This window comes from Castor canadensis, chromosome 12, assembly GCF_047511655.1.
Source record: "Castor canadensis chromosome 12, mCasCan1.hap1v2, whole genome shotgun sequence".
Classification (NCBI taxonomy): Eukaryota; Metazoa; Chordata; class Mammalia; order Rodentia; family Castoridae; genus Castor; species Castor canadensis.
Genome location: NC_133397.1, coordinates 12,957,778 through 12,968,030, shown reverse-complemented (window position 1 = coordinate 12,968,030; position 10,253 = coordinate 12,957,778). Strand labels below are relative to the sequence as shown.

The window sequence follows — 10,253 nt, the reverse complement described above, 5'->3', positions numbered from 1 at the left end:
AAGGCAGAAAAGAACAATTCAATCGTATGTATTTAAATTTTCCTTTCTCCTTGTCATATTTGGCAAGAGACAGAGTTTAAGGAAGTATACCCCAAAGAACTGAGCTTAAGAATGATTTTAAGATGTACAGGGACTACAGATTAGTTTTACCTCCCTGGTATGTGTCCCACAGAAAGATGAAAGAAGGTAATCCTTCAGAATACATCTTCACTATCACCCCACCCCACCAATACTTAGATACCAAACCTTGGTTAACTCCCAAGAATCCTGCAGGCTTCCACACTAACCCAGCAGTCCTTCTGCCTTGGGGTCATCCAATTTTCCTCCAAGTTACAACTCCTTTTCAGCTTCAACATGCACCTAGACAACCATATTCATTTGAAGACCATCTCCACCTAGGACCACTCCCTGCGAAAAACTCAACCCATAGGACATTCACTAGTGGTTTCATGAGGGTCCTCTGCCAAATTCACATATCCATGAATTTTACTTCATAAACCCATAGTGTTCTTTGAAAGAAAAAACAGAACAAAAAAATGTACTTTAAAAGAAGAAACAAATCTTCAAGAAAGTAAAGTTGTCAAATTTATTTTCATTAGGCTGCCATTTTATAAAGAATTCCTAAGACTAATGTTTCTTGACATGCAAGAGTTAGCATTAACAGCTTAGTTACTATAAATACTGCTGCTTGGAAGCAGTACAACTGTTTTAGAGTTTTAAGACTGCAGACTTTTATTACTCCAATCTTATTCAGTCTACATGAAAATCAGAAGGTTCTGAACAGCTGGTTGGGAAGGTAGCCAAGATGCAGGAAAGATGTCTGCGCCTCCTTTTCAAGGGCAGCCAACTCTTGAACAGTAGGTGCCAAAATATCCACGTGGCCTTTATAATTTCCACCTGCATCACATACAAATTGCAAAGCAATGTAAACGACACGCTTGAAATGCTTGTCAGCAATACTTTGGCTCAATTCTACCACTTTAAACATCACTTCTAGCAATAAAAATGTATTAATAGGCAAGTTATTTCCAAAATGTCAGTTTTAAATTTTAGATTAATTATTTCAATATAACAAACGTCTAGGCATCACTAACAGCTACCCCATTACGCCGTACCCACTACTCCTTTGGTTTGAAAACTACTAGCTTAGCCTGAAAAAAATAAATGTTTAGAAACAACGTAATTCAGGACATTCTACGCAAAGGGAACAGTAAACTAGGTTGGCACTTACGTTAAAGAGCTCTGGTTCCTTCTTCAAAATCACCTATTATACGCTTTGTTTTTGGCAATGCTGGGGTTTGAATCCAGGGTCTTGCAATTGCTAGGCAACTCCACCACTTGAACCACAACTCCAGCACCTATTATACTCTTGTTCCCTAATGATTCCATAAAAGTTTCAAGTACTCATATGATATTTGCACTTTAAGAGAAACAGTGAAGCTGCTGTCCCTCAATACAGATCACACAATAAAAAATGCTGGAGGTGAGGTTCAGGCAGTAGACTACATGCCTAGCACTGAATTCAAACTCATACTGTTGGGGGAAAAAAAAGTTACAAGTGCTACAAGCAAACCAAGTACTAAAAGAGTATGTAAGTAGGGAATGATCGATATGCTAATAATATACTCTCAGCATAGTGAAACAAAATTATTCACTTCATAAACTGAAGTTCAAAAACATTTAAAACAAACTTAGAAGTAACTCAAAGCTTACCTCCAGCAGCCCTTTTTTGACCATAGGTAACTTTCCCATCAAACTCATCCACTGGAACTTTTATATCTGGCTCAACCTGAGAAATGGTACAGTTCAGGTGTTCTTCTATCTCAGACAACAGCTAACAAAGAGAGAGAAAATTAAAATACTTCCAAATAAAATTTGCACTTTGACAGAGTTGCATTTTAACAGCGTTAAATAAAACCAGCAAAGGCAGAATGCTTAGTATAAATGAAGTGAAATTTCTGAAGAGCTGAGCTCATAAGTTATAATTTGCAAAACAAGTTACAGTTTATAAACTACAGCCAACATTACTAACCACTTACTCACTACTCTTCATCAGAATTAGCAAATAGATAACAGTGGAGATGTAACTTCCCTAGATGAATGCAATCTATTTTACCAGCTTTAGTAAGCTTTCTAAGGGGCTCATCCAAAGTCTCACCTGCATCTCATTATACCATATGGTACAGCCACCATCTTCCTTCAGTCTTGTGTTGTAACATCCTTTCCCACGATTGCTACACACATGATACCAAACCTAAATTAGAGGAAAAAAACATGAAATAATATAGAAACATACTAAACATTTTTTAAACATTTCTTAAGTTACTAGAAAAATAGACTTACATGTCATCCATTTACTACTACTATTTGATAGTCATTAAACAGATACTAGTTCTTTAATAATCCAGTTTTCCAAAAATGGATGTTATACAAGATGTATGAGTGAATTTGGGAAATAGGTATATGGGAGTGGCCTATAAATGCAACTTTTCTATAAACTTTTAATTATATCAAAATAAGTTATCCCAAACAAAGTCTTGTATTACACCGCACTATATTGTTAATTTTTTGTTGAAAATAATTCTATTAAGGCTATTAGGGAAAATCATATTTTGCATTTTTTTCTTTCTAAATCTCACCCTATCATTTGTCTATTCTGAGAATATAAAAAGTCATAAAAAGTTCATTTATATCCATTTGCAACTGAATCCAATTTAAATAGAGAAATCAAACTGCTTTTATTTCCACCATCTAGAATCACAACATGCCATGAACACAGCAGATTACACACAAAGATTACCTTTTCTTTTTCTGTTGCCACCAGCGAAATGGCCAGACCCATCCTAAAAGATTTCAAAATCCCCTATTAGACTTTATTTCTGAAGCGTGAGAGCTGAAAAAGGGGGTAAGATTACTGCAGTACCTTTCTGCTCTTCCTACTCTGCCAATTCGGTGTACGTAGTTTTGCTTTTCATCAGGCAGGGTGACATTTATAACTACAAATAAAAGCAATTATTAGCAATTGCCACTAGTTTGTAACATTTCAAATATATTATCTAGGCTTACCTAGATCCCCCCAAACTCAAACTGCTGGTGTAAAAAGATTTTTACCATAAGGAACACCATGGATATCAATTCCTCGAGCAGCTACATCTGTACAAATCAAGAATCTTACGTCTCCCTTCTAAAGAGAATCAGGAGAAAAAGGAATGTGAGAAAATATATTAAAACGTAAAAACAAATACTATCATCCCACTAAATGAGACCTCTAATAACTAAATGTTACTATCGGTTAGAGATTTAGGTAGTCACAATTTACTGAAGTCTTTAAGTTTTATATTATGTCTGCTGAATCATAACATTTAAGGTAAGTAAAATAAATCAGACTACCAGATACATTACTTTGAGGTTACACTTTTTGTGACAACAGAAAAATCCCAAAGAGGAAATAGGAAGTGGGCTTTAGTGCTCACAAAGGAAATACAGATTAAGTCTCTGGTGGCCTTTGGGCCCAGCAAAATTAAGAGAGGTAGAGTAAGGAAGAAGAGTTTGCTGACTTTTGGTCCAGTATAATAACCAGGAAAGAGAATGGTGGAGCACATGCTGAACTGAGCCTAAATACTGTATCTGAACATCCATATGAATTAAGCTCAGCATGGAAACATAATCCAACACTCCTAAATGTAGTTTCCCACCTTTTTTCACACTACGGGCCCAAGAGAAAATATCTGTATTGTACATTGGGATAAATGCATTGGTAAATGAATGAGAAGGTCTGTGGGTAGAAGGTATTGACCTTTAGTTCTAAATGGTTCAAGCTCAACCTACCTACACCAAGAGCTTCCTCACCAATTTGTGTATGGCACGCACATAACTGAGAAGGTCCACCCCAAACAATATCAAAACAAAATACATTTAATTTGACAAAATCAAACTCTTGTACCTGTCTTCAATTAATCTATAAATTAAATCTTCTACAGGTATTACTACAGACATTCTTTAAAAAAAAAAAAAGCTCACAGACCTGGCTTATCTATATAAGGATACTTCTAAAACAATGTACTTGAAAGAACTAAATTAAAATTTCTTAAATTGAAAATTCATATTACAGTAATACTGTACTAAGAGAGAACATGAAATCTACTGTTTAAATGTCAAAGATCCTTGCTATGATGAAGCTATATCAGTAAGGATAAAGATATTTTGGAAATTCTAGGACAAGAACTGCTTTAGTAATATTAACTGGCACTGCTTAAAAACAGAATCAACTCTCTTCATAAGTATTGAGGATATGTTGCCAATAAACATTAGTACCTTAAATCTTTCCAAGTTTTGCTTTCTCTCATGAGGCTTTCTGTCACCATGAAGACAAACACACGAGAACTGGTGTCCTTTCTTATCAGGTCCTAGTGAAAAGCATATTGAACACTTGACCTTGAAATCACTGTGCCTAAGACTATTAAAAAGCCAGTAAAATTCAGAATGTAAGTCTTTGAAATTTCATACCCCAACTTGCCATAAACCATGGCAATTTTCTGTCACAGGCAAAATGTCATTCAAATAAACTCCATGGAGCATTAAAATTGTATTGCCTGTAAGAACATTTAAGTTACCCTTCTCAATCTGCCCGGGGAGTTAAGCAGTGTGCCAACTACTCTGTATAAAACTAAGAGCCAGAAGGCTCATCTGTGGAAGAACCAAAGCAAGCCTCATGAAGTTCATGCCTTTCCTTTCCTAAAAGGGCAAGGCCAACAGGCCTGTCCTCCTCGAGGAAACTGAGCAGCTCAGTGGTGGGCTTTCTTGGTCATGACAGCCTAGAAGCAGCAAACTGAAAGGGTAGATAGGTGCTATTTTAGAAGTCAGTGCAGTGGTAGCCAGTCTTCAAGGAGATGCACAATAAAACAGTACAGTTCTACCGTGAGTCACAGCAAGCTCCCTTCCAGAACTGAACACAACCCACAGGCACCACTATGAGATAATGAAGAGTTAACAACTGGGTCATGTGACTATCTATGCACCAAATCAGGCTCAATAAAGTATACTTGAGAAATTAAGAAACTAATATATTTTAAAAGCGATTAACCCAAAACCAAATTATGAAGAGGTGAAATAGTGAACCAGAATTTCCAGATATGCAGCTGAGGCTTTACTATACTGTGAACTACAGTGGTTTAGGGAGTTATTATATGCACATTCCCTCTCCCTGGATGGATTGGTGGGGTGGGGGGGTGTGATCCTTTACTTCCCTCCCTGAAACCCCTGGAATCTGGTATATATTGTGATTTGGTTTTAATAATGGTTTGGTAAACTTGTTTTCTAGGCAGAAGCAACCAGAATATTTAGGAAAGGAGGATAAAAGGAGCTAAGGAATATTGCCATTTATCAATAGCATGCCTAACTATACTTTTCCATTCAAAAGAGAAGAAGAAAATGCTACAAAACAGTCACCATAACTAAAATAACAAAACAAGTCTGTTTGCCATGACTTGGAAAGAAAAACGTGTTACTGATCTGTTCAAAGCCATGAAGAGTGTAATGTGACCATTTGTTCATACTTTTAAATTGTTCAAATTTTCTGTTTTCTGGGTTGGGCATGGTGGCTTACACCTGTGATTTCAGTTACTCAGAGATCAGGAGGATTGTGGTTCAGGCCAGCCCGGGCAAAACGTTACCAAGATCCCATCTCAACAAAGAAGCCAGGTGTGGTTACACACTCGTAATCCCAGCTAACTCAGCAGGCATCGGTAGGAAGGCTGCAATCCAAGGCTGAGTCCAGACAAAAACACAAGACCTTAAAAATGAATCCAAAAAAATGAATAAAGCAAAAAAGGACTGGGGGCGTAGCTTAAGTGGTAAAGCACTTGCCTAACATTCGTGAAGCCCATGTACAAACCCAACTACTCCTCCTCCTACCTTCCCATCAACTTTTATGTCATTTCAATGTAAATCACAGATCCCAGTGGTTCTGCGTCTGCACCATTAGAGTTCAGTATCCCTTCAGCTTTCTCTTCTGCAATGGAAGCTGCATACAAGGACATATACAAGTCTTATAGACACATTTGCTGAGGAATGATTAAAGTCCCAGCAAGACACAGAACAGCATTATCACGCCCCCCCCAAAATCTGTGCTCATGCTCATGAGGACAACCGCTGTTTTTCTTCCGTTGTAGTTTTTTTTGAACTTAGGGCCTATACCTTGAACCACTCCACCAGCCCTTTTTTTGTGATGGGCTTTTTCCGAGATAGGATCTCTGGAACTATTTGTCTGGGCTGGCTTCAAACCACGATCCTCATGATCTCTGTCTCCTGAGTAGCTAGGATTACGGGCGTGAGCCACCGGCACCTGGCTCATAGTTTAGTTTTGACTTTCCAACCTTTCATATAATCAGAATTTATGTTAAGAGCTCTTTCTGAGGTTCAGGCATAGTCTTGTCAATCAGTAGTTCATTCCTTTACATTGCTTAGTAGTATATTCTATGCAGCACTTCACATTTTTCTTGGCCACTGTGTTACTAATGGGCCTTTAGTGTATTTTTAGTTTTAAACTATTATAAATAAAGCAGCTGTGACCATTCTTGTAAATATCTTTTGTTAATACATATACTCATTTATCTTGGGTAAATACATGGAGTTGAACTGCTAGATAGCACTGCTTTATTTATTTATTTATTTTTGAGATAAAGTCTTGCTATGTTGGCAGGATGGCACTGCAGTCCTGCCTCAGCCTCCAAGCAGCTGTGGTGTGGCATGAACTTTTTCAAAGCGGTCACATCATTTAGTATGTGCTAGTACTCCAAATGTTCTACATCCTCAGCAAAATTTGGTGCTGTATTTTTAGTTTAGCATGTTCAGTGGTTTCGTTCTGTGGTCTTATTTTGCATCTCCCTAAGAATTAACTAAACATATGTCCATGTTGATTTAATTATTTGATGTTATTTACAAGCAGCATAAAGTTAGGATCATTATATCTTCACTGTAGATTATCTCATTTACTTCTAGTGATACTTTTGTCTTAAAAGCTATTCCTTATCTTATTAATATAACCAGACCAGCTTCCTTTTGACTTTTGGACTTTTGAGACAGAGCCTCACATGTAGCTGGGACTGGCTTCAAACTTGCCATCCTTCTGCCTTATATCCCAATTGCTGGGATTATAGCTATGTGCCCAACTCAATTTTTCATTCTATTTCCTTTTAATTTTTATGAGTCTTTGGGTTTTGGTTTGTCTCTTATAACAGGATATAGCTAGCTAATTCTCACCAGTGCAACACTCTGTGCCTTTCTGCAGAAGACTCTGATCCACTGAGAGTGGTAACTTACATATTCACATTCTTGCCATTACCCATCTTATTCTGTAATTTATCTCATTTTTCACTTTTTCCTTGGTTTTTTGAGCTTGAATCCAGAGCCTTATGCATGCTAGGCAAGTGCTCTACCACTGAGCTACATCCCCAGCCCTTTGGTTTTTAAGTCAGGGTCTCATTATATACCCTAGGCTGGCCTCAAAATCTTGATCCTCCTACCTTCACTTATGGAGTGCTGGGATTACAGGTGTGCACCACACAGCTTCCTTCTTCCTTAGTTTTATTTAAATTAGGGATTTTATTTTCCTTATTTCCCCTTCCCCATCTACTGGTTTAGAAGTAGATTTTATTATTTAGTGATTCCACTTTAATCAATAACTTGTCCTTAGAATGCTATGATTTAAGTTCACTGTAATGCAGATGTACCTATGTGGAAATTGCTCTTGTTGTTTTTTGTTTTTCTAAGCAAGTTTCTTGAGATATAAAAGCAGCAAGGAATGGAGCTCCCAGAGCTGGGAGGAGCCCCAAGGGTGCCCACTCTCATTGTTTTTGCTAGGGCTTCACATGGAAAAGTGTGGACAGCAATGTGTCACTGCTGCTTTAAATTCTGTGCATGCATTCCAGATTGTATCAGCATGAGCCTAATAATCTATTCAATGAGAAATAAACACAGTTTATCTCAAATGAGGAAAAATTACCTCCTCCTTGTTGCATAAAGTACTGCTCCAAGTTATCACAGTCAATTTTGGTTCTACAGAAGATAATTGCTTGATCCATCTTGTGTTCCTTGATTGCCCGGACAGCATACTCCCCCTTCAGGATCTTAATAGCTTCTGACCACATCTCTTAAACATTACAGCAACAACAAAAACAACAGAATTTCAATCTGAAGGTATCAAGAGTACATGTAATCAGTCAAACATTTGTTGTTTAACTCTCCAAAAAAATTCTGCTTTCCTACAGTAGGTACTATAGACAACATATAATATGATAGGGTGAAATTCCAAGTCCAAGTCAGTCCATTCATTCATTCTTGTTTCTATTAATATTTTTTATACTATTTCATGGGATATATGAACTCATGCAACCACACCTCTTATGAGGAACTGTTAACAGCCACACACAAGTTGAGATGTACAAACTCACACTAAAACAAACTTTGTTTTCTCTCATGCAGAAATAGTCATAGATTTAATCTGCCTTGCATTAATTTTCATAAATGCTCAATAAATGCTTATTCTATTTACTTAACCTTTCTTAAAAACAACTAATATTCTTTCTAAATCATGCTAGGCAGTTTTTTTTTTTTTTGCTACTGGGGTTCAAACCCAAGACCATGCAAATGCTAAGCAAGGTCCCAAAACACTGAACCACATCCCAGCTGTACTCTTTCAACCCCCAGCAAGTTCATATTCTATCCCATGTATTAAAACCTTAACAGCAAGCCTATTTAGTAATTTAAGTCACTACCCTTCAAATCTTTTTCAGTGTGAAGTATGTCTATAATTGCTACTCCTCAACTATCTAAGACTTTAATTCAATGACCCAACCTATTTATTTATTTACTTCTTTTTTTCCATTTGGTTTTTCAAGATAAGGTATTGCTATATAGTGCAGGCTGGCCTCAACCTCACCATCCTCCTGCTTCAGTCTCCTGAGTGCTGGGATTATAGACAGGCACTACCATGTCTAGCTGGCCCAACCTATTTCTGAGGTCTCTCTGGCTGTCTCTAATTGTACCATATACTAAGCAAAACTCATACAAGGAAAATATAGGAAGCAGTAAAAACTGGAATAAAATGCACTCCCATACAGTGGGATGACAGATAATGCTGAACTAGCAGTATCTCTACTCTTCTCCAGCAGGATGACTGAACACGTATCATGTAAATCTAGAGGTGCATATAAAACACCAAGAGTGTTTAGAAAAAACTCTTTAATCAAGATTTTGGACAATTAAAACAACAACAAAATACCATCTATCTGGAGGTATGGTGCAAGTGGAAGAACACCTGCCTATCAAGTGTAAAGCCTTGAGTTCAAACCCCAATACTACTGGAGGGAAAAAAAAAGGTTTCAGACAATTCACCTTTTACATACATGTCACAAACCTACAGTGTACTTAACCAAGATGCAAATGCAGTCTGACCCAGCCAAAGACCCACTAAGGAAATTGGATGTCAGACATGCAGACTAGTGGTTTTAAGATCCATTCTGTTAGGTTTAAATCCCATTCTGGTATCCTGAAGTATTTTCATAAGTTTTTAAAAACACTATGTATAGGAAACAAATTATCTCAGCTCTGCACAGAAATAGCTTCATGGAGTTGAGATTTAATGTTAGACTTTTTAGAAACTTAAGTATTTAATGTGTACAGATTTTTAGTTTGGGAATATGCAAAAGTCATGGGGATGGATGGTGGTGATGGCTGTACAATATAAATGTTCCTAATGTCACTGAAATCTACATCAAAAAGTAGTTAAAATGGAAAATTTTGCATTATGTGTATTTTACCACACCACACAAAAAAGATCAACAAACAAGAGCTGATATTTCTGTACTTTTCACAGTTGTTGCTCAAGGTATTCTTATTACCTGAGACACTCATATGACATTTATTCTGGAATTTCAGGTCTAATATAAAAATCTGTCTCCAGGTTTTCTATGATTAATGAGAATTCTTTAACCTAAAATATTTGCCTTAGATGCCAGATAAACATCTGAGTTCAGTGATTAATACTGACTGGTATCAGCTTTCCCGCCATTTCACTATTATTTTTGCTGCTTTGATTTTCAATTTCCTTTTTTGTATGTCCCTTTACATCCTTCATGAAAATTGAGCAAATAAGCTCATTTTCAAGATCTTTCAACACATTTAATGACTTTTCCACTTACCTGGACTGTTAGCTCCTGGTCTTGTGTTGTCTTTTGCATGTACATCATCAGTCT

General features: G+C 36.9%; 1 protein-coding gene across 1 annotated transcript in view; it reads right to left on the bottom strand.

Annotated features, from left to right (window-relative positions):
* Positions 1 to 572: 572 nt before the first annotated feature.
* Ddx1 (DEAD-box helicase 1) overlaps positions 573 to 10,253 on the bottom strand; it is a 34,107-nt gene continuing 24,426 nt past the window's right edge. The window contains exons 18-26 of the mRNA XM_020168282.2: positions 10,200 to 10,251; positions 8,003 to 8,149; positions 4,315 to 4,406; positions 3,112 to 3,184; positions 2,924 to 2,996; positions 2,801 to 2,843; positions 2,159 to 2,254; positions 1,714 to 1,834; positions 573 to 897 (exon numbers count right to left, since the gene is read on the bottom strand). Coding sequence (XP_020023871.1) covers positions 767 to 897; positions 1,714 to 1,834; positions 2,159 to 2,254; positions 2,801 to 2,843; positions 2,924 to 2,996; positions 3,112 to 3,184; positions 4,315 to 4,406; positions 8,003 to 8,149; positions 10,200 to 10,251 — 828 coding nt within the window. The 3' untranslated portion in view covers positions 573 to 766. The remainder of the gene's footprint in view (positions 898 to 1,713; positions 1,835 to 2,158; positions 2,255 to 2,800; positions 2,844 to 2,923; positions 2,997 to 3,111; positions 3,185 to 4,314; positions 4,407 to 8,002; positions 8,150 to 10,199; positions 10,252 to 10,253) is intronic.